This window comes from Pneumocystis carinii (genome assembly GCF_001477545.1).
Source record: "Pneumocystis carinii B80 chromosome Unknown supercont1.12, whole genome shotgun sequence".
Classification (NCBI taxonomy): Eukaryota; Fungi; Ascomycota; class Pneumocystomycetes; order Pneumocystales; family Pneumocystaceae; genus Pneumocystis; species Pneumocystis carinii.
This window is the reverse complement of record NW_017264724.1, coordinates 105,336-127,087: the sequence shown is the minus strand read 5'-3', so window position 1 is coordinate 127,087 and position 21,752 is coordinate 105,336. Positions and strand designations below refer to the sequence as shown.

General features: G+C 27.8%; 13 protein-coding genes across 13 annotated transcripts; 8 read left to right on the top strand and 5 right to left on the bottom strand.

Annotated features, from left to right (window-relative positions):
* Positions 1 to 58: 58 nt before the first annotated feature.
* On the top strand, positions 59 to 1,907 carry T552_02674 (elongation factor Tu, mitochondrial). The gene is made up of 10 exons (XM_018371206.1): positions 59 to 177; positions 233 to 340; positions 391 to 421; positions 466 to 557; positions 609 to 713; positions 758 to 1,392; positions 1,436 to 1,532; positions 1,584 to 1,666; positions 1,711 to 1,768; positions 1,813 to 1,907. The coding sequence occupies exons 1-10, from the start codon at positions 102 to 104 to the stop codon at positions 1,860 to 1,862; spliced, it is 1,335 nt and encodes a 444-aa protein (XP_018225000.1). The 5' UTR covers positions 59 to 101; the 3' UTR covers positions 1,863 to 1,907.
* A 274-nt stretch (positions 1,908 to 2,181) lies between these two features.
* Positions 2,182 to 4,164, top strand: T552_02673 (hypothetical protein). Its single transcript, XM_018371205.1, has 3 exons — positions 2,182 to 2,887; positions 2,931 to 3,782; positions 3,829 to 4,164. Exons 1-3 carry the CDS (start codon positions 2,227 to 2,229, stop codon positions 4,116 to 4,118), a joined length of 1,803 nt encoding a protein of 600 aa, XP_018224999.1. The 5' UTR covers positions 2,182 to 2,226; the 3' UTR covers positions 4,119 to 4,164.
* A 159-nt stretch (positions 4,165 to 4,323) lies between these two features.
* On the bottom strand, positions 4,324 to 5,695 carry T552_02672 (hypothetical protein). The gene is made up of 8 exons (XM_018371204.1): positions 5,614 to 5,695; positions 5,440 to 5,563; positions 5,236 to 5,394; positions 4,990 to 5,189; positions 4,787 to 4,946; positions 4,710 to 4,747; positions 4,593 to 4,664; positions 4,324 to 4,549 (listed from the first exon to the last, which is right to left on the bottom strand). Exons 1-8 carry the CDS (start codon positions 5,647 to 5,649, stop codon positions 4,370 to 4,372), a joined length of 969 nt encoding a protein of 322 aa, XP_018224998.1. The 5' UTR covers positions 5,650 to 5,695; the 3' UTR covers positions 4,324 to 4,369.
* A 234-nt stretch (positions 5,696 to 5,929) lies between these two features.
* Positions 5,930 to 7,081, top strand: T552_02671 (hypothetical protein). Its single transcript, XM_018371203.1, has 2 exons — positions 5,930 to 6,623; positions 6,671 to 7,081. Exons 1-2 carry the CDS (start codon positions 6,302 to 6,304, stop codon positions 7,057 to 7,059), a joined length of 711 nt encoding a protein of 236 aa, XP_018224997.1. The 5' UTR covers positions 5,930 to 6,301; the 3' UTR covers positions 7,060 to 7,081.
* A 56-nt stretch (positions 7,082 to 7,137) lies between these two features.
* On the bottom strand, positions 7,138 to 7,908 carry T552_02670 (hypothetical protein). Its single transcript, XM_018371202.1, has 5 exons — positions 7,723 to 7,908; positions 7,562 to 7,684; positions 7,497 to 7,517; positions 7,322 to 7,452; positions 7,138 to 7,272 (listed from the first exon to the last, which is right to left on the bottom strand). Exons 1-5 carry the CDS (start codon positions 7,860 to 7,862, stop codon positions 7,184 to 7,186), a joined length of 504 nt encoding a protein of 167 aa, XP_018224996.1. The 5' UTR covers positions 7,863 to 7,908; the 3' UTR covers positions 7,138 to 7,183.
* Positions 7,909 to 8,091: 183 nt separating this feature from the next.
* T552_02669 (hypothetical protein) lies at positions 8,092 to 10,111 on the top strand. Its single transcript, XM_018371201.1, has 8 exons — positions 8,092 to 8,597; positions 8,639 to 8,679; positions 8,732 to 8,890; positions 8,936 to 9,052; positions 9,102 to 9,324; positions 9,376 to 9,817; positions 9,863 to 9,941; positions 9,983 to 10,111. The coding sequence occupies exons 1-8, from the start codon at positions 8,309 to 8,311 to the stop codon at positions 10,070 to 10,072; spliced, it is 1,440 nt and encodes a 479-aa protein (XP_018224995.1). The 5' UTR covers positions 8,092 to 8,308; the 3' UTR covers positions 10,073 to 10,111.
* A 592-nt stretch (positions 10,112 to 10,703) lies between these two features.
* On the bottom strand, positions 10,704 to 13,025 carry T552_02668 (hypothetical protein). Its single transcript, XM_018371200.1, has 7 exons — positions 12,852 to 13,025; positions 12,407 to 12,803; positions 12,053 to 12,353; positions 11,622 to 12,004; positions 11,190 to 11,581; positions 10,955 to 11,139; positions 10,704 to 10,911 (listed from the first exon to the last, which is right to left on the bottom strand). The coding sequence occupies exons 1-7, from the start codon at positions 12,977 to 12,979 to the stop codon at positions 10,748 to 10,750; spliced, it is 1,950 nt and encodes a 649-aa protein (XP_018224994.1). The 5' UTR covers positions 12,980 to 13,025; the 3' UTR covers positions 10,704 to 10,747.
* Positions 13,026 to 13,784: 759 nt separating this feature from the next.
* T552_02667 (hypothetical protein) lies at positions 13,785 to 15,812 on the top strand. The gene is made up of 4 exons (XM_018371199.1): positions 13,785 to 14,011; positions 14,073 to 15,365; positions 15,406 to 15,719; positions 15,767 to 15,812. Exons 1-4 carry the CDS (start codon positions 13,831 to 13,833, stop codon positions 15,809 to 15,811), a joined length of 1,833 nt encoding a protein of 610 aa, XP_018224993.1. The 5' UTR covers positions 13,785 to 13,830; the 3' UTR covers position 15,812.
* A 569-nt stretch (positions 15,813 to 16,381) lies between these two features.
* Positions 16,382 to 17,379, top strand: T552_02666 (40S ribosomal protein S1). The gene is made up of 4 exons (XM_018371198.1): positions 16,382 to 16,429; positions 16,476 to 16,552; positions 16,596 to 17,141; positions 17,193 to 17,379. The coding sequence occupies exons 1-4, from the start codon at positions 16,426 to 16,428 to the stop codon at positions 17,334 to 17,336; spliced, it is 771 nt and encodes a 256-aa protein (XP_018224992.1). The 5' UTR covers positions 16,382 to 16,425; the 3' UTR covers positions 17,337 to 17,379.
* A 32-nt stretch (positions 17,380 to 17,411) lies between these two features.
* Positions 17,412 to 18,567, bottom strand: T552_02665 (hypothetical protein). The gene is made up of 5 exons (XM_018371197.1): positions 18,454 to 18,567; positions 18,131 to 18,410; positions 17,891 to 18,086; positions 17,591 to 17,843; positions 17,412 to 17,548 (listed from the first exon to the last, which is right to left on the bottom strand). Exons 2-5 carry the CDS (start codon positions 18,199 to 18,201, stop codon positions 17,457 to 17,459), a joined length of 612 nt encoding a protein of 203 aa, XP_018224991.1. The 5' UTR covers positions 18,202 to 18,410; positions 18,454 to 18,567; the 3' UTR covers positions 17,412 to 17,456.
* A 274-nt stretch (positions 18,568 to 18,841) lies between these two features.
* Positions 18,842 to 19,431, top strand: T552_02664 (hypothetical protein). Its single transcript, XM_018371196.1, has 3 exons — positions 18,842 to 19,142; positions 19,185 to 19,347; positions 19,389 to 19,431. Exons 1-3 carry the CDS (start codon positions 18,888 to 18,890, stop codon positions 19,421 to 19,423), a joined length of 453 nt encoding a protein of 150 aa, XP_018224990.1. The 5' UTR covers positions 18,842 to 18,887; the 3' UTR covers positions 19,424 to 19,431.
* A 220-nt stretch (positions 19,432 to 19,651) lies between these two features.
* On the top strand, positions 19,652 to 20,749 carry T552_02663 (hypothetical protein; the record flags this gene model as incomplete). Its single annotated transcript, XM_018371195.1, has 4 exons — positions 19,652 to 19,782; positions 19,838 to 19,907; positions 19,951 to 20,072; positions 20,115 to 20,749. The coding sequence occupies exons 1-4, from the start codon at positions 19,698 to 19,700 to the stop codon at positions 20,747 to 20,749; spliced, it is 912 nt and encodes a 303-aa protein (XP_018224989.1). The 5' UTR covers positions 19,652 to 19,697.
* Positions 20,750 to 20,852: 103 nt separating this feature from the next.
* On the bottom strand, positions 20,853 to 21,368 carry T552_02662 (hypothetical protein). The gene is made up of 2 exons (XM_018371194.1): positions 21,238 to 21,368; positions 20,853 to 21,196 (listed from the first exon to the last, which is right to left on the bottom strand). The coding sequence occupies exons 1-2, from the start codon at positions 21,320 to 21,322 to the stop codon at positions 20,895 to 20,897; spliced, it is 387 nt and encodes a 128-aa protein (XP_018224988.1). The 5' UTR covers positions 21,323 to 21,368; the 3' UTR covers positions 20,853 to 20,894.
* Positions 21,369 to 21,752: the final 384 nt, after the last annotated feature.

The window sequence follows — 21,752 nt, the reverse complement described above, 5'->3', positions numbered from 1 at the left end:
CTTTTAAAAGAATTTATAGTTTTTTAAAGTAAGCTTTTTTATATCGGTAAACTTCAATCTGAGACCTTAACGTTAAAAAATTCAACGACAGCTTAAAAAATATGATAACAAAAGCTATAAGAATCAGTAATCTTTCAAGATCATTTCGTCCGTTTTTTTTATCTAATACAAGATGGAGTATTATTTTATATATCTAATATTTAATAAATATAATTAATTATAATGTATATAGATATATGGTCACAGATCGAACACCAAAAGATAATCTATAGACAAACAATTGTACAGAGTATGGCAACGTTTGATAGGTCTAAACCACATATAAACATTGGAACTATTGGTAAAGACCGTTATATATTTATAAAGAATTTAAAATGAATATCTTTACAGGCCATGTTGATCATGGAAAAACGACACTTACGTAAGATTTAAAAAATATATAAGAATATATAGAAAATTATGTAGAGCAGCCATTACTAAATGTCTTTCGACAATAAATCAAACATCTTTTAAAGACTATTCAGAGATCGATAAAGCACCAGAAGAAAAGGCTCGAGGTAAATCTATTATTTGCAAAGACATATTAAGAATACTTATATTTGCTAAAGGAATAACGATATCGACATCACATATTGAGTACGAAACCAAAAAGCGCCATTTTTCCCATGTTGACTGTCCAGGTCATGCAGACTATATTAAAAACATGATTACTGGTTTGAATGACGTCTAAAAAGTAAATAATATTTAAGAATCATAGGTGCTGCTCAAATGGATGGAGCAATTATTGTTGTATCTGCTACAGATGGTTCTATGCCACAAACTAAAGAACATCTTCTTCTTGCTCAACAAGTTGGAGTTAAACATATTATTGTTTTTATCAACAAAGTAGATGCAGTTCATGATAAGGAAATGCTTGAACTAGTAGAAATGGAAATCCGAGAACTTCTTTCAATATATGGATTTGATGGAGAAAAAACCCCAATTATTATGGGATCTGCTTTATGTGCTTTAGAAGGCAAACAAAAAGAGATTGGCGAAGATTCCATATGGAAACTTATAGATGCAATCGATAACCATATACCTGTACCTCAGAGAGATATTCAAAAACCATATCTTATGCCAATAGAAGATATTTTTTCAATTTCTGGAAGAGGAACGGTTGTAACTGGACGTGTAGAGCGTGGAATACTAAAAAAAGGAGAAGAAGTGGAACTGATTGGGTTTGGAACGCCAATAAAAACAACAGTTACAGGAATTGAAGCTTTCAACAAAGAATTAGATCAATCTATAGCTGGAGATAATTGTGGTTTACTTCTTCGTGGCATTAAAAGGGAACAGGTTCGTAGAGGAATGGTGGTTTCCCGTATTGGAACCATTAAATCCTATAAAAAGGTAGGAAAGTATTTAAAAAAAACTTTTTTAATTTATTTTGTAGTTTCTTGCATCTTTCTACATTCTTACAGAAAAAGAAGGGGGAAGAAAAACAGGTTTTGTAAATTATTATCGTCCTCAAATGTTCTGTCGTACTTCTGGTAATAATATCTTTTTCTAAAAGATAAATCATTCAATTATTAATTTTATAGATGTTACAATTATACTCTCACATCCTGAAGAAGTTAAAGATAGAGACTCTAGAATAGTCATGCCTGGTGACAATGTAGAACTGGTAAAACATATTTTATATCTCTTGATTATTTTTGATATTTCTAGGTTTGCGAATTAATCCATGATATTGCTTTAGAAGAGGGCATGAGGTTTACTATTCGAGGTAACCCTTTCTATTCATTCTTTGACTTATATAACTTTATATAGAAGGAGGAAAAACAGTAGGAACTGCTATTATTACAAAAATTTTGGATTGAACTTTACATTTCTTCTTATTATTTAACTCAAATTAAAAACAACCATAATTTATAAAAAATAAGCCCTTAAAAGTTTTATTATTTCTGTATTTTAATTTTTATTTATCAGACTTAATCATTCGTTTATCTATTTAACAAGTCGATTTTGTTATGATTAGATCGAAAAGTGAACGAGTTGTATATTTGTAAAAATAAATTATAAAAATTCAAGAGATACAGTTAAAATTCTTTAAACTATATGTTTTTTAACTAATATTTCTTAGATTATCTCAAGATTTACATGAAAATATCTTTTTGGAAGCAGATTCTTATCGCCCTTCAAAAAAAACAATCGCTATATTTAATCTAGCCTAAATCAAAAAAAATGGCAGATATTGAAAAAGATACAGACATATATATATTTAGCAATGAATCTTGTGAAGTGAGACACTATCCTATATTATCAGAAAAGTCTCTTTGTTCTATATCAAGTATTTCAAAACAGTCCGACTCTGGAAGTATGGATTTCATTTCAGAATACAATTCATTAGCAACACAATACAAGTTACCATGTTATCCAAAAAATGATGAAGAAGAAAATGATGAATCGAATGAGCATATTTATCAACAAAGCAAACCGGAAACACAAAAAAAACTCATTAAAAAATTATATAAATACCAAATGAATCATTCATTATTCCATTCCTCGAAATGGATAAAAAAAATAATGAAAAGCAAACACTCAAAGAAGCATCAAGATGCTATATCAAAATCAAATTCCAAATGGAGTATATTTAAAAAATCTGTACAAAATCCTGTAGAAGTAAATACATTAAACAACACCGAAAATCCTTGTAACGAATGCTTTGAGAAATATTGTAATATTAATTCTAATGAATCTTATGGAATATTTGGAGTTCCTTTATTATCTCTTATTCAAGAGATGGGCACGAGTCATATAGCAAACTTTCCGGAAAATTTAATGTTTAGTGAGCACAAAGTTCCATTAATATTTAAAATATGTGTAACAAAAATTCTGGAGAAGGGTATTCGATTTATTATTTTCTCATATAATTGATTTATTTATAGGTCTTGAAACACCTGGTCTTTTTAGAGTAAATGGATCACGATCAGTTATAAGATCTTTTATTGAACACTTTCTAAAAAATAAATCCGGAATATTACGTGAAATGGATATAGAGAATTTTAAAATAAATCCCAACATTCATGATTATGCTAGTTTAATAAAAAAATTACTAGTTGAACTACCCGGGGGAATTATTGGAAATAAATTACAACTTCAAGCACTTTTTCCTCTTTTGGAAGACAGAGCCTCAGCCCGTGTCTTAATGCCACCTGAAATACGCGCACGAATGCTTGCATTAGCCTTATCTACAATTGAAGATCAAGATAGATTTTATTTAGCTTGCTCAGTATTTGCACTTTTAAGAGCAGTAGCAACATGTACAGAACATAAAGAACGTGTCTTAAATTATCCAAAAGATCTAAATTACATGAAACCAGAAGCACTTGGCTTAGTATTTGCGCCAACTTTATTAGGAAAACAAATAAATTCATCTGATATTTCAGACATCATGAATTCAGAAAATTTATCTGATAAAGAACAATTAGGACCATTAAAAGTAATAAAAGAAGAAAAGGAAAAAGCAAGGAAAAGTGCCAAACTTATCGAAACTATAATTGATTATTGGGAACAAATAATAGCACAATTAAAGAAACTTCAACCATCTTTACATATTTCTGAGTGTAATAAGAATACCACCCAAAACAAAATAGAGCATTCAGAAAACAAAAATTTTTATAGAAAATTCTATGATGATAATAAAGAAAACATTGATCCAAACACTGATGAGCATATGTTAACTAAATTTTCCTCTTTAGACAATAATACTTTTACAACAGCACGCACAAATACAGATGGTAATATTTATGTTAAAAAATTTTAAAAAATATTTAAATTTAATAGAAACAAATTCTGATGGAACATTACCAAAAACTAAAAAAAACTTTATAAATGAGTTAGAGTATAAAGAAAAAATAATTAATCTTAAGAATCAACTTATTATAAGCCAAAAGGAAAAAGAAGAGATACAAATTCATTTAGAAATCAAAACTCAAGAGGCAGAAAGGTTATTTAGTAGATGTCTCGATTGGCAAAGAAAATCAGAAGCATGGCAAAAACGAGCAGAAACTGCAGAAAAGGATCTAGAAGATTATAAAAACAATAGACAAGTAAAGCTAGTTGCAGAGTGGTGATCATACTTTCATATAATTTATCAATAGTTATAACAAAAAGTTATGTAATTTTTTAAAAACCATTGACATCAAATTATCAAACAATCATATCATATTACTTAATAAAACGCCATTATTTCATATTTTTTATACATCGAAAAATTTGCAATTTTAAATTGCAATACAATATACTTTATAAAAAACATTAAATAAATACTCTAGATAAATATAAAAACCAGCAATAAATTCATTAATGTAAAATTTCTACAAAATCATTGATTCGGTATTTCTTCAACCATAATATATTGTAAAATATCAGATAAAGTTACCAAACCTTTCAAACATCCATTTTTGTCAACAACAATTAATCGATGAATTCTAGACCTTCTGATAACATCAAAAATACCATCCAAAGAATCTTGATCTGTACACGTGTGAACTCCACCAAAATCCTATAAATTGTTAAAATAAAAAGAAACCTATCAATTTCACTACTTCAGAGCGTCGTAATAAAGCTTCACCGACAGTAAGCTCCAAATCATAATATGAACCAGATTGAATCAAATGCTATAACAATTAATTATGCTACAATTTCTTCATTCTTAAAACTACCAAAGCATCTATTGCCTCATATATATTCAATATAATGCCTTATATATTATTAAATTTTCAATTTTAAAGAAACATACCATCTGAATCTAAAATAGGAACACTAGATATTCCTCTCTTAGCTAAAAGGTAAATTACATCAATAACAGGTGTATCCATTTTAGCAGTTACAAGGTCTTCATAAGTTCCAATTGACAAATCACACAATGGTTTTCGAAGCATTTTGGTCTCTTTATAACACTATTTTTATTTCAGAACAAGAGAAATATCCCATAAAATATACATTTAAAGCAACAAATTTCAATATACGATATTGTGTTAAAACACTAACAACCACTTCATGATATGTTTCATCATCATAATCAATCAAAGGAATCCGTCTTGCTTTTGTTAACCTAATTCTTTCACATGCTTCATAAAGACTACGCATAGGACTAATTGAAATTGTTTCCAAGGGTGGAGCATTGATACTTTTTTCAATATCTGACTTAATTCAACTTAAAATTCCATTTTCAACTAATACAAATACCTCTTAATCCATCTAACTTCAATTTTTCAATATCTTCCAACGTCTGAGAATATGATGCGTTTTGATGAAAATATTGAATTACATTAATAAAATCAGAAACCGTTAATAAACCCGCAAAAGTACATGTTTTCATATTCCATAAAGGCGCCGAAACAATGTCTAAAACCTTAATTTCCTTCAAAATAAAATCATAAAAAAAATTACTGTTCTGAAATAAAATTGTAAGACTTTTTTTAACCAAAAGTTCTGTATCTAGAACAATCATCCGAAAACTCACTGGTAACACATCATAACATGTTTTCGACTTAATAAATCGACGAATAGACTCCTAAACAAATAATAAACCATAAAATACACTTAAAATCATTCTTTATTCACAAGTGCTTCTAACTGAAGTCTATCTATTTTCTCCATTTTTATATGTCAAGATTCTTAATAACCTTATCTTTTGCTCTATTTAACCAATTTTAATCAGGTAAATTCGCACATATAAAACTATATATTTCTAAAACATATTAGTAATGCGTTTAAGCTATTTATCCTATCTGTTTATCCTTATTAATATCTCATTCTTATTATTTGGCCTGCCTTGACGTTGGCAATCCCGATATTAAAAATATTAACGTTTAAATAAAAATAAATGAAGATAATCAGAGGCTTGAAGCACCAATTCCAGCACTTCCAATGCCTCTATTCCAGGTCTTTTTCATATATATTAAAGAATCCTTTTGATAAAGGCATGACTCGTCTTAATCCAGAACGACGATTAATTGAAATATATGGATCGGATGCAGAAACATTCCTTCAAAACATGACATCTAATAGTATTCCATCAGCTGGACCTGATAATGGTGTTTTTTCTGGTTTTTTTTTGCCACAAGTATGGTTTTTATAGGATGTTTAAGAACCGGCTAATCATCAGGGACGAATCTTGTGTGATGTTTTTATATATTCAATAGCACATAATTCTATATGGAGAAGAAGTAGAAATATATCGGAAGATAAGAATTATAAAGCTTTTTTTATTGAATGTGATGCACGGAGTGTAAAAAATCTTCTTGATCACATGAAACATTATAAACTTCGTTCAAGAATATCATTAGAATTGGTAGATAAAGATGAATGGAGTATTTGGTCTTCATGGGGTATAAATGAGAAGAATGAATGTAAAAAAGAAGAATCGATTGGTTGTTATGATTGTCGAGCACCAGGAATGGGGAGGAGAGATATTCTACCATATAATATTAAACCAAAATTTGAATTGGAAGAAGTTCCATTGGAAAATTATAAAATAAAGAGATATCTTTTGGGTGTTCCAGAAGGGGCAGATGATATTTTTGAAAATAAAGCATTTCCTATAGAAAGTTGTTTAGATTATATGGGAGGAAGTATATATGAATATGAATATATTTGGAAAGAATTAATAAATTTGTAGTAAATTTTTATAAAGGATGTTATATTGGTCAAGAACTTACAACAAGAATTTATCATACAGGTGTTGTAAGAAAACGAATTGTTCCTATTTCATTTTATAATCCAAACGATTCACCGCCATCTATACTTGAATACAATCCATCTCTAAAGTTTTGTTTTCCTGTACAAGCTACTACTATTGTAAGAGAAGATTCTAGAGAAAAAAGTGTGGGTAAATTTTGTTCAGGAATTGGTAATATTGGATTAGGACTTATGCGTCTTGATAATGTATTCAATCAATCTGAACAAGATAAATACATTATTCATCATATTGATCATAACAATAATAATCATATTATTGGCGTTAAACCATTTCATCCATGGTGGTCTAAAAAACATATCAAACAATAAAACAATATTTTTTTCAAACATATTATATAAATATATTTTACATATATAAATATATTTTACATATAAAAATATATTTTACTTATTTATAATTATTTTACATAAAAATTACCCTCTTTCAACACATTTAAAGCTTTTCCTCCTTAAGACCATCCTTAAAAAATGTCATATATGGTGTTATCCCATCTTCACGATAATTTAATAACACTACCATCCCTATACTTACAATCAATAAAATAAACATAAACCTAAATATAAATATAACCATCTACATCCATACTTTCTCCCATATAGAAATCATAGTCTGAAAAATTCGCCAAAACTTTTTTAATAAAAACTGTCACTTGCTTCTCAAATACTTCCACTCGATCTGGACAATTCTCCTGCAAATGTTGTCTAAAATATATCAATCATTTCATATTCCTCATCTTTCCCTTTACTTAAGCTTCTTTAAATATGATCTTTATTATTATTATTTTTTATTCAATTATTATCTTATTCTTACTTAATATAAACTTGGTAATCTTTTTTTGTATATGTTGTAGAAACCAGACGAAAAGAATAAACAACGTTATTCACAGTTTCAACACCATCTTCTGTTATTTCTTCATCTCCCTCAGCAGATGGACTATAAATTAGAAAAATAAATAAATATAAGTCTATTACTTGGCACCAATGTCAACTTCTCCTTGTTTAATCTGAACCATAGCACAGTCAACTTCATACAGTACATCGTCAACCTCCTTCAAATTGTAGGCATCTGAGATAAGCTCATCACCGCTAACAATATCTCTGTAAAGAAGCATATTGGAAGTCTTTATTTAAGCAGGACGGGCTACAATTTTCTTAAAATTTATAAGAATCAACGTCACAAGAAAATAAGAAATTATTAATATTTTTGAGTATGAAAAGCAGAAAATAAGCAGGAATATATGGGATTATAAGGGAGAACACAGAGTGAAAGAATAGAAGTCTTTTTTGTTTAAAAAAAAAGGAATAAAAATATATATATATATATATTATTTTTGAAAAAAAGGTGTAATAGAGGAAAAAAATATTGGATATAGGTTTCTAATAAGGAATGGATGTAAACAAGAACAAATATTCATTAAAAAATGTTTTTTTTACAGAGGTTTCAGGAAAATTTGGTAAAACAATAAAGTCTCTAAATATATGGAAATAGAAGAAAATATGTCATTTGAAAGGAGTTTCTATAAGAAACATAACTATTGATGAATTAGATAAGCAACAGATGTCATATGGGACATTGGGACATGAAGTGTATAATAAGATGATTGATGAGTTAAAAGAGAAATTTAAACAACAAAGTATTCAGAAAGACGAATTAAATCATTCTGTATTAGAAACGGATACATCGGAAAGAGAATTACAACCTTTGGCACCATCTAGAATAAGACGACATAGTCTTAGAAGGGACTTAATGGCCTATGAAGAGCCATTATTACGTTTAGCATATTTGGAAAAAGCATTAAAAAATCATCTTGTAGATACATTTTTTACATTCCATGTTAAAAATATTGGTATTTTATATAAAGATGTTAACGATATACTAATAATTTAGAGCATCCTTTGTATATTAGTGAAATTGTTACAAAAACGATGGTTATTATTTCAATGTGTATTGTTGTTTGTTTATATACTAAAATATTTATAGAATCCGGATTTTTTATCATTTGATTTTTCTACAATAAAAACGTCATTTATTTGTCTGTCTTTTCTTATAATTTGCGTTTGGATATCAAATGGAGGTCCTTTCCAATTATTGATAAAGCAACCAACACATCTTTCATCTTTAAACTATATTGGAGAAAATGTATAAATATAGTATTTTATCAACTATTTTTCTAACTATAAATAGCTTCATTCTTTGAAATCATCCTTTCCAAAAAATTGTATTATTTTAAGATTTAACGATGGATATTATTCATATCATAATTTAGCATACCCACTCTCGTATATGTCTACTAACCTAGAGGTATTTTTCTATTAATGCTTAATGCTATTAATATTTTTAACAATAAAAGACTAAAGAATCCTATTCATATCACGATATTATGAAACTAAATACTCTAGAAAAATGTATATGGGATGCAAATAGATCTATAAGAATGTTAACGAAATCTCTTGAAAAATATTTAGACAAATACTACAAACTTTTTGAAATTCAAAAGCAAAAGAATAAATCATCTAAACATTTGTCAGAATTAGAGAATACTATTGCTCTTGAAAATAAAAAATTTAAAGAAGGTATTTTATTTTTTTGTTATTTAATATTTTAAATTTATTTATTTAATTTAGCAAAAGAATATAAATATTCTCTTCAAAAAAGTTTAAATGCAAGGCGAGAATCTATAAAAATAGGTTTACAAAATCAACAGAAGGTCATAAATTATCTTAAGGATGCCAGAAAAATTCTTCAACACAGAAAAGAGACCTTATCTCAAGTTTTTAAAAAAATATCTACATATAAATGTCAAATTGCAACTGAATTGCAAAACATTTTCCCTATAGAACCAGTTATTGATAAGCCTCTTGATTTTACTATTTGCGATATTTTTCTTCCAAATACAGATTATTATAAGCATGATAATAATCAAATTGCTGCTGGCCTAGGATATACAGCACATTTAGTATATCTTTTATCTTTTTATTTGAGGATCCCTTTAAGATATCCTATTCGACCTATGTGTAGTCGTTCTGTTATTGAAGATCCTACTGATACTTATCAAAACTCAAAGAGGTAATTATATAAATAATTTTCCTTTTCATATTTTTGATAATAAAGTTTTCCTTTATGGCTGAAAGGGCAAGATTATTCTCATTTTAAATTTGGTGTATTTCTTTTAAACAAAAACATAGAACAGGTAGAACTTATAAACTATTTTAATAAATTAATAAAAAATAGCTTATGGATTCTCAATCTTTAATTATGACGAACTTACAATATACTCTTTTAAATTGCAAGCATCTTTTATTATATATAACATCATTATAAAAATTTAAAACAGTTTTTCCAATTGTAGAAATATTTATATCATTATATTTACTAGATATTATATATCTTAATAGATTATGTTTATATATTATTGCCAAATACCAAGTTTTAAAATAAAATTATTAATATCTGAAAAAAATAAAAAATCTAGCCCAGAAATTACTAAACAAATAACATTTATTACATAATTAAAGTTATTTAATCGTGTTTTCAGACATAATAAATTAACCTATATTGTAGGATAATACATAAATAATATTTATACAAATACACTTTCAAATTCAACTTTTATATAAATCGAAAAACCAATACCTATACAAATATATTTATGTAAATGAAAACCACCTAATATTACAATATATATTTTCCTATTAGTATAATATATTTCCTAAAATAAAAATATATCCTCTTGATTTAAAAACCATTTTACAGTAATAATAAATAAACCCTTGAAGTACTAAGTTCTCGAAAATATAGAATAAATTAATCGTAATTTAAACCACTTAATCAAGATCCATACTTTTTAAAGACAAATATGATAAACAAATTATAGCAACAAAAGTAAAAATATTTGAGAAAGCATGTTACATAGCCTAAAATAAACGAAAATACCCTCAATATCATATATAACTTAACGTTAATATAAATATTATAAAAGAATCAAAAATATAAACTTTAATCCTTAACATCATCTACGCCTCGCTCAATAACATCTTTAAGAGCCCAGCGTGGAGGAGGATTAAATGATTTATAAGCACCACTGAGAAGATATTCTAAATGCTTTACACCCACATTTTCTCCAGCAGCTCCACTGCTATTTTTAAGTTGAAGAATATCACCTAATGATATAAGCAATTTTATATTTAACATGAGTTTACATACCAACTTCATCACATGCAGTCAAGAGCTTATCCAAATCATCTTTATTATGAGCAGCAGAAACACAAAATCGAGCTCGCGATTCCACAAGAGAAGTTGCCGGATAACCAACAACAACAACAGCAATTTTTCGCTCCAACATTAAACGAGAAAAAGCTGGCATTTTTCCAGGATTATACAAAAGTATTCTACAATTAATAAGATTCTTAATAATCAACAATCATAAATGCAAACATACAATACAATAGGAGAATCATCATGACCATAAACAATAAAACCTAAGCGTTTAAGTCCAAGTCGAAGATATCGACTATTAAACGCAAGCCGCTGTAAACGGGTTTTCCCTTCATCTTGAGTCTCATCAAGAATAATATTAATACTAGACATAATTTGACCAACAACTATAGGACTCATAGCTTCTGAAAAAAGAGATCCAGCATTAAGAAATCGTAATTTATCAATTATAGGCTTATCAGCTGCGATATACCCTCCAGAAGCACCAAAAGACTTAGTAAATGTACCCATCAAAATATCAACCTCTGATGGGTCGATAGAGAAATAATCACAAACACCTCGTCCACGAGGCCCAATAGCTCCAATGCTGTGCGCTTCATCTATATACAAATAAAACTAAATATGTTAGAATAAGAAAGTATCTGAAAAATAATACTTTATATTTCTTCTTTAAGGAAATAAGACTCGGCAAATTACAAAGAGTCCCCTCCATAGAATATAATCCTTCTACAATAACAAGAATTTTTTTCCAAGGCCTATGCGTACGATGCTGACCTTGAGAAATACATTCTCTTAATAGCTTTTCTAAATCCTCCATATTATTGTGTTTAAACATTTTAATACTTGCACCAGAAAGACGAGCGCCAAAACGAATAGACGAATGATTAAGTTCATCAGATATTATAAGACATCCCTTTGATACAAGAGCAGAAAACAAGGTTGCGTTAGTAGCAAACCCCATACTATATATTGTTGCCGCAGGCTTCCCAACAAATTTAGCAACCAATGCTTCACATTGTACATGCAAATCAAGAGTTCCTAAAAAATACATCATTATATTTACTATAATTTTAAAACTAAAAATACCAGCATCAGACCTAGCTCCACAACTACTAAATTTCCATTTTTTAATAACTTCTTCAACAAAATCAGCACAAGGACCATTACTTTGTGCAAAGCCCAAATAATTATATGAGGAAAAATTTAAGCACTCAATCAAATTTCCAGTAAAATTAAATGTCTTATTATAATCATGACTAACACGTTCAATTAACGTAATCATCCGACCAGGTACACCCGTAGTAGGTCTACTAAAACAATCATTTAAACGCATTTTAAGCCGTCTAACATAAAAATTATCAAAATCAGAATTAAGAGGTGCATATCCCTATTAAAAAAAAAAAAAATAAAATTTATAATAAAACTTAAAATCATACTTACATCATGTGCACGTAAATGTGAATATTTTTGTTTTTCAAATCTTTTACCAAAAAAATCACGTATATGTCCCAAAATAATAAGAATAAGATATGAAAAATATGTCGTAATAAGATAATAATACGACGGTTCATCCTCAATTATCGGAGGGAAAGGTTTTCCCTTTGGATATTGAGAAACAAATAAATGGGACGAATCTAAAAGTGGTGCATACTGATACGTCTTATCATTACGCGGTTCATTCTTATACATATGCGTTAAAAATTTTAATGAATAATCCGGTTTTTTTTTCTCATTTTTTAACTTTTTTATATTCCTATAAAAACCAACATTTGAAAACCCTGAAATTGATAACGGAACATCAAATGAAAATGTATGTCTTAAATCTACTCCTGAACCACTATTCCCATTACATCCTCCTTCATTTCTATATAAATTTTTAACAAACCCTCTGTGTGGAAATAAAAACGATATTAATTTCGATCCTCTACTAAAAAACCATATAGATTTATTCTGTATAGCGCCTTTATTCCTATTATCATCCAAATTTCCCTTATTACTCCTCTTCCGCGCCATATCAGAGTCCTCTTCACCAACAATACCTGTTATCAAGTTATATTAAAATTTTCAACGTCTAAGATCTTAATCTACGATAAATACGCCTATCTTTATCTTATAAATAACCCATAAAAACTAAATATAAACTACATCCAAACTACCATCTAAAACCTGTTTTACAATAATTTACTAGTATTTAATACAGAATTTCTGTATAATTTGTTATTTCATGATATATTGATTATTACAAAAAATATGATTAGTCGTTATTTTAACAAATCAGACATATTTCTGACTCATTTTGATTGGATGTATAAGAAATTCAAGGAATTTTTGTCAAAATCCAGTAAAATTTTATATACAACTTTTTAGTGGTATACGAACATATGGTAAAATAAATTACAATAAAAAAACAGAGGATAAAATGAGAAAAACTCAAATAAAAACAGAGTTCCTAAATACTCTATGACATATCAATACAAGGGAATATTGAAATAAGGAATTAAATGAAAAAATATAAAAACACATGTTTTATACAGAACAAACATTAAAACAACATTTAATAAATAAAAACAAACGGAAATATCATATTAAAAGTGGCTATTCTTTTTATAAGAAAATTCATATATATTAATTATATTTTGGGTTTTCATAACAACCGATATTAATCAGCAACCTATTTCTATATTTATTTAATAAAGAGGGGAATTACATAGAATAAAGGGTTTAAAGCTGTATGAACAGGGTTTTATATGTATGAATGAGAGGAACATTTGTTCTTTGTAAAGATTTTGAGGATTGTTTAAAATATATATTTGGAATTTATAATATTTTTTTGTATATATTTTTTGATAGTAAGGATCAAGTCAATGGCAGCAGCAAGTGTAGTTCAAGGTTGGACAAGAGAACAGGAGCAGCCGTCATCAAGAATAACGTCTGGTCGTGTATCTTTTTCTCATGGATATTCATATTATAACAAAACAGAGTATAATAACAAGCAATATTCATTTTCTCGGAATAAGAATGGAGGAATTCATAATAGATCAAAAGGTATTAATGAAATAAAGAAAATTAGTGTATAAGTTTATATTTATTAATATGTTTTATATAGATAGTTATATGGTACGCTCATTGCCTAGAATTGATCCTCGCTCAGCATCAGCAATAAATATGAATAATATATATATACAGCATCATCGTCCTTATGCGTCAGTGATTTCTCCTGGATATCTTCGTCAAGAGCTTAAGCGTTCTATTCATTCAAGAGAACATCCACTTTTATCACCTCGTTCTTTACATCAAGTTCATCGAAGATCATCAGAAAAGCATATTTTGGATAAACGTTTAAGAATTGCATCTAATAACAGAAGCAATGGATATCTATTTCCAGATTCGACAATATCATCAGTCTATAATACTAATTCTCATGTTTCTAATATACCTTTTCAAACAGAGAATACAAGGATTCTGCAGTATAAAATGACATCAAAACCATCTGCGAATGTGGAGACGGATTCTTCTATTTCACTAGCTAATGATGATAAAAATGCTGAATCTCGTTTATTTATCGAAGAAATAGAGCCTAATGTTAATAATGATATTTCTAAAATAAAAAACGTAGAAATCGAGGCAGTACCAGAACTGAATGAAAGCTCATTTATTTCTAATACGGAACAAAATGTAATCCAAAATGAACATTCCTCAAATCCTAAATTATTTGTACCTTTTGAAAAAACAAAGTCTTTTAAGTCAAAAATTTTGAAAGTATTATCTTTTACATCATTGTCATCATTAGAAACAATTAACACAAATAATGTACAACATACAAAAAATCATACATATTCACAAAATATATCAAATGATACTGCTCAAATAGATGACATCACTACCAATTCTGAGATATATTCCTTTTCAAAGAAGTTGACATCACCAGATAGCATTTCAATTACATCAACAGCATCATCTGCAAGTTTCATATTAAGAAAAATAAGTAAAGAGGGAAAAGGAATGCTTAAAAAATCAAAAAAAACACTTTCAAATATTTTTAAAGGTAGTTTACATTTTGAAGACTCTAAAATTGCAATGTCCAAAGAATATAAGAAAAGTATGATAGAAGAAATAAGTAAAAACAACTTAGGAACAAAAAATTCGATAAATTCTTTTCATAATAATCTAGAAAGCTCTGGAAGCATAGAAAAAGATGAAAATAATTTATTAAAACTTAACAATCATGTACAAGAACAAAAAAAAGATAGACATATAGAGGATACATTAACATCTCAACCAACATGTGAAAATACTTCTATAAGCATAGCTTCAATCAATGATCCTACTAAAGAAAAAAAGAACGATCAATCTACATGTTTCAAACCTTGTCCTCCTACAAAAAAAGGAATTCTTAAATGTATTATTCTAGTTTCATTATAATTTACTAATTGATTTAGATGCAGATTGGTCATCAACAATACCTAATCTTAAACCATCACATTCACTAACCGATATTCCAATTCAATTCTCACCTCCTATTCCTCTTGAATTGGTTACGTTTGATGACGTTCCTAATACATTATCATCAACTGAAACATCTATTACTAAAAGTACAAAATCTCTTAGTTTCTCGCCTAAAATAACAATTTATGATACATGGCCTTCATTCGAATATGATAGAAGAGGTGAAATTGCTACATGTAATCGACTAACACCCATTTTGGCACAACGTATTAAAGAAGAACTCAATACATATAAACTTGATGAAATGGTAATACATTCTTCTTAATTTTTCTTAAATAACTTATCCTCTTTTAGATCGTACATGAACAAAGTAGAAGATTTACTCATTTTTTCAATTAACATTTTGCATTTGGATTGTAGCATCTAGTTTAAATATGATACCAAAACATTCAAATTACATGTTTTCTTTTTTACAACTTATACTTTATAATAGACATGATTCATTTTTGATATTTTTAAACTTGAAGTTATAGGTTTATTTTCTAGATTTAATAAATACAATCACATCTACTAGAATAAAATCTATAACATAATATTTCAATACTTTTTATTACTTTGGTATTGTAAAAATTATATAATTTACTTGATTTTTCATTTCTTATAGCAAAGATTCATTTAAATTAGATGTAACTTTTATTTTTTCTTTTAAAATAGATTTGTTAGCTTGATAAATACTCTTATCTATTTGTATAATTCCCATTTTTAAAAATAACTAAAACAATAATTATATTCTTCATATCTATATTTAAACTTTAAAACAACTACTAACTACTAACTAACACTAAAATATAACCCTTGGTGAAATATAACCCTTGATCAATTAATTACCGACCATACCTGACCTAACCGTTCGTTCATCAATAACCTAAGTAAAATATCAATCTCGACAGACCGTTAACAAGTCTCGGACAGGATTTTTGGATATTTTTAACAAGTAATATTTTTCATAAAAAATGGGTAAGTTTTTAATAATAATTAAGAAAATATTAATAAAAAAATAAAGCGGTTGGTAAAAATAAAAGACTTTCTAAAGGAAAAAAAGGGATTAAAAAGAAGGTCATAGACCCATTTACTCGTAAAGTAAAGATATATAAAATGAAGAAAACAAAGTTGATAAGAGTAGGATTGGTATGATCTTAAGGCGCCGTCTATTTTTGAAGTTAGAGATATTGGAAAAACATTGGTTAATCGTACGACGGGGCTTAAGAATGCAAATGATTCATTAAAAGGACGAGTTATTGAAGTTTCGTTAGCAGATCTGCAAAAAGATGAAGAACATGCTTTTAGAAAGATTAAGTTACAAATTGCAGAAGTTCAAGGAAAAAACTGTTTAACGAACTTTTACGGGATGTTAATGACGTCGGATAAGCTTCGATCACTTGTTAGAAGGTGGCAGACATTAATTGAAGCACATCAAGATGTGAAAACAACGGATGGATATGTTTTACGTTTATTTGTGATTGGATTTACAAGAAGAAGAGCTAATCAAATCAAAAAGACGACGTATGCACAAAGTTCACAAATACGACAGATTAGAAAAAAAATGTTTGAAGTAATTCAAAGGGAGGCATCATCGTGTTCATTGAAGGAACTTGTGCAAAAATTTATTCCGGAGGTAATTGGACGAGAAATTACTAAATCTACGCAAGGAATATATCCTCTTCAAAATGTATGTATTTATTTTTATTTTTATTTATTTATGAATATTTAATTTTTATAGGTATTTATTCGTAAGGTCAAAATCCTTAAAGCGCCCCGTGTTGAAATGTCACGTCTTTTGGAGCTACATGGGGAATCAATTGAAGATACGGGTCTAAAAGTATCAAAAGATTTTAAAGAACCGGAAATTTTAGATTCAGTTTGATGGTAAAAAAAAAGAGTATATTTAGTAACAAATAGTTATAATAAATAATACTATCTTTAAAACTCATATTAGCACATTTTTTAATTCGGAAATGTAGCCAAATTAATATTAAAAAATTAATTATTTATTATTAAAATTATTATTTCCTATTGGTATATGTCGGAGAAATGCTTCGACTGCCTGTAAAGTTTCTTTTTGTTGGTCAACATGTACTATTTTAAATTAACAAAGCAATTTTATTTATATTTTTGAACCCCAATGACCAGCATCAAGTGTTACCACTTGAGAATTAGGAAAAAACTTGCGAATTGTTGGTAAATACGAATCTAATACATATCGACTCCTACTACCACGTATAAATAATGTTCTACCAGAATATGTGCCTTCAAATGGAAATCCAGCAATATTCTGAAGCGATTGTCCAAGTATATCTAATGGAATTCTAAATAACAAATGATCTCCATGACGAACAAGATTTGAAAGTAAAAAATGTCTAACATTGATATCCTATAAAGTCTTAGCATCTTATTCCCATTTATTACACAATCCTAAACCTCAATTGATGCCTGTAACATACTATCTGCTTCTTTTTTCTTTTTAACACAAGCTCGTTGAACCATATTCATCTGTTCTATATATTTTACAAGATTTGGATCAACTGATGTATGAACCGGTGCATTATCCAAAAGAATCATTGATTCCACTAGAGTTGGATACATCAGTCCAATCGCCATACATGTTTTAGCACCCCTTAGAAGACCTTTAGACATATAATAAATAACTATTATTTTTACATAGAATGACCAAGAAGAATTACTGATTTAAGACTTTGATCTTCAATTAATTTCACAACATCTTTTGCCATAGCTTCATAATTATGAGGTAAACAATGGGGGCTTTCTCCATGATTACGAAGATCCTATCCATATAACCAATGATCAGTCCTCAATATTTAATATTTTCAAAATAATAATAAAATGTTCTTGAAAATGCTTAAATAGCTTATCTTCTTTTGTTCAACTTACAATAGCATAAAGAATACGATCTGTCCTCATATTCATACTTTTGCAGAAACTAATAACACTCAATAATAACAATTATAACTTATATTTAATACGTATTCCATTGTCTTTTTGATCCAAATAGTCCATGAAGAACCAGAATAGGTGTTTCTTTAGAAACCATTTTTTCAACAAAATAACGCTTAAAACTAAGATAAATTGAACTCATTTATATGATTCTAATGACCAGAATCAATTATTAACTTCTTTATAATATAAATTATTGGGAAAAAAACAAAAACATACAAAACTAGAGAATTTTAACTTAAATTAAAGATAAAACTTGCTGCTAAAAATATCTTACCGTGTATTAAAGATATAAATAAAGGTTTATTAAATTTTTATGCTGATAAAAAATAAATTAAGCCGAAAAATAAGAATTTAATAGGAGATAAAGAATATTTATAATAAACATCAAAAATTAGAAAGATAATAATTAAAAAATAGAGAAAAGAAAGAAAATAAAAATAATAAAGAAAAAGTAAAAAAAATGACATCAACACAACCAGCAGCATTAGCTATTCGTACGGCAGCATCAAGAACAATTGAAGAAGCGAGAAAAAGGGTTTTAAGACAATATAGAGCATGGCAACGAGCAATACCAATAGTAGTTGAAATGTATCAACTTGATGTACCGATACAAGAAGTTAAATCAGCATTACGGAATGCGTATAGAAAGAACAAGAATATTACAGATCTTAAGAAACTTGATATTTTAATTTTTCAGGGACATGCAGAATACCAAGTGTGTTAAAATACAAAAATGTATTAATTGACGAATATACAGGAAACACTTAATTTCTGGAAACAACAAACACATATAATGACATTTTTAAAAAAACATACGCAAAAAACGTTTGAATTAGAAAAAGTAGAAGAACAAGTTAAAAGTCCATTAAAAGACACTAATCTTCAAACAAATATAATAGAATATTCAGAAACGAGGCAAAGTATGTAAAATGATTATTTTTTATTATATTAAAAATGGTAGAATTTCTTAAAGATTTTTTAAGTGGTAAACCTTAAGTATAGATAAAATATAAAATATTAAAAAAAACGAAAAACAAAGCGAAAAACATATATAAACATGTCAAAATCTAATTAAGAATCTTCAAAACATTTATTCTTATGAAGTTTTCATCATTTTTTTTTTATTAATTTACTATTTTTCATTTTACAGATATATTTAAATTTATTATAGATTCAAACATATTAAAAAAAAATACACCAACACACTGAAATACTTGCAACATTATATATATTTTTGGTATATCTTGTATAGAGGAGATCAAAATCTTTGATGGCTCAACCGGCAGAAAAAAATAAGGCAGATGCAGCATATTTAAGAGGAGATTTTAAGACAGCAGAGGCTTTATATACACAGGGTATTTCTTATTAGAGAGAATAGAGGAGATTACAATGGTTTTAACAAGATTTTAGCACTTTTAAAGTCACCAGATGATGAACGACTTTGGACAAACCGTGCACAAACATATCTTCAACTTAGTCGGTAGGAAAGAGATCTCAATATTCAAGAGATTTATATGTATTAGATGGCAGGAAGCAATAAATGATTGTTCAGAAGCTTTGAAAAGAAATCCGTATAATTTAAAAGCACTTTTTCGGCGTGGAAAAGCTTATGAACAACAAGGAGATATTAAAGCAGCAAGAGAAGGTCAAAAGATACAGAATGAATGGAAATAAGCTGATATATTAGATTGGAATAAGGTTTTAGTTCGAGATCCAGAAAATCAGACGATTCAAGAAGCATTGCATCTATTAAACAAAACTAATATAAATTGTGCGGATGAAAAAGTGGTAAAAAGAATACCAATTGCTATTAAAGAGGTTGAAACGTTGCCTTCATGGGCAGAAAATCAATATCAACATAATTTTAGTACAAAGGAATATAATTCATCATCAAATGGTGTGAAATGTGAAAGATCAATAAAAGAAGAAATACCAACATTACAAATACTTGAACAAAAACTTAGAATAATGGAAGAAACAGAAATATTAAAACATCAAAAACTTATGTATTTTTTTTCTATTAACTATACGATACTACCTCGTCTTTTTGGTACAGCAGGACTAGAGGGTATTTTTTTAGAAACCTTTTTACACTCAATTAAGTATGCATATCAACAAGAAGATAAAACTAAATGGTGGAAACAAAGTCTTGGTATTCTTCAAGAATTATCTCGCTGTTCTCGGTTTGACCTTGCAATATTGTTTGTAAAACGAACAATATTGGAAGATATGAATCAATTATTTGAAAAAGCATTAACAGGAATGGAAGAAAAGATAAAAGAATCATACATAATGATTTGGAAAACATGGATGAATCAATAAATATGAAAAAAAACTATACAACTACAAGAAAATAAAAATCAAAAAAATGAAAATCAAGAAAATGAAAATTAAGAAAAAAAAACATTAATATGACAGTTTTAAAGCATCATTGAACATTGGATAAAACTCTTTTTGAAAAAAAAAATCAATTATATATGGATGACGAACGTTTATCTTGAGAATAAAGATCCAATGAAGGAAATGAGACATAACCATGCTCTGAAAAATCTTGCTGTACATTAAAAAAACGATTAAAAAATGGTGATGACCCTGAATCCGTAAGCACCGTATTATGTATTCGTAATGACTGATTTTGATAACAAAGATTCGATTCTAATGAAACAGAACACATTGAATGTTTAGATAATGTATCCAGACATGTTTTACGTGGAATAATAATAATTGGTGTAAGCTCTTCGATTTGTAATGCTAATGTTGGAACAGCTGCTAAACAAATTCACAAAAACCAAATAATTAATCTCTTTTACCATCAATTAAAAGTTCTGATGCTTTCGACTTATAAAAACGTGCAAACCGCAACTCCTTCTTACCAAAATAATTCGATTCTTTCATTCAAATGTTTAAATAACAACTGATAAATACAATTTCAACTATTCGAATCCTTTAAATTATAAAAACCACGCGTTCAACCGTGTTAAAAATCAATAAAAATATTCCCTTTAAAAATCAATAATATTAACTTTCACCATAAAACTATAACTGGATAATATTAAAGATATGGCAATTTTTACCATTTAACCTCGTAATTCTTAAGTCTATATTAAACCCTTTAAATATCGAATTTAAGAGTTTAAAGAGTTTATAATATAGAAAAAAATAAGAATAGAATCATGAATAATACATGTTTCTAGATGTATATTAACATATTTTTTAAAAAAAACTGTAGACAAAACGATGGCTGGGATAATGAATGGATAGCTTTATATATTATGCCAGCAGTTCATTTCTAGTTAGAATGTAGATGTTATTTAGTTATATGAGT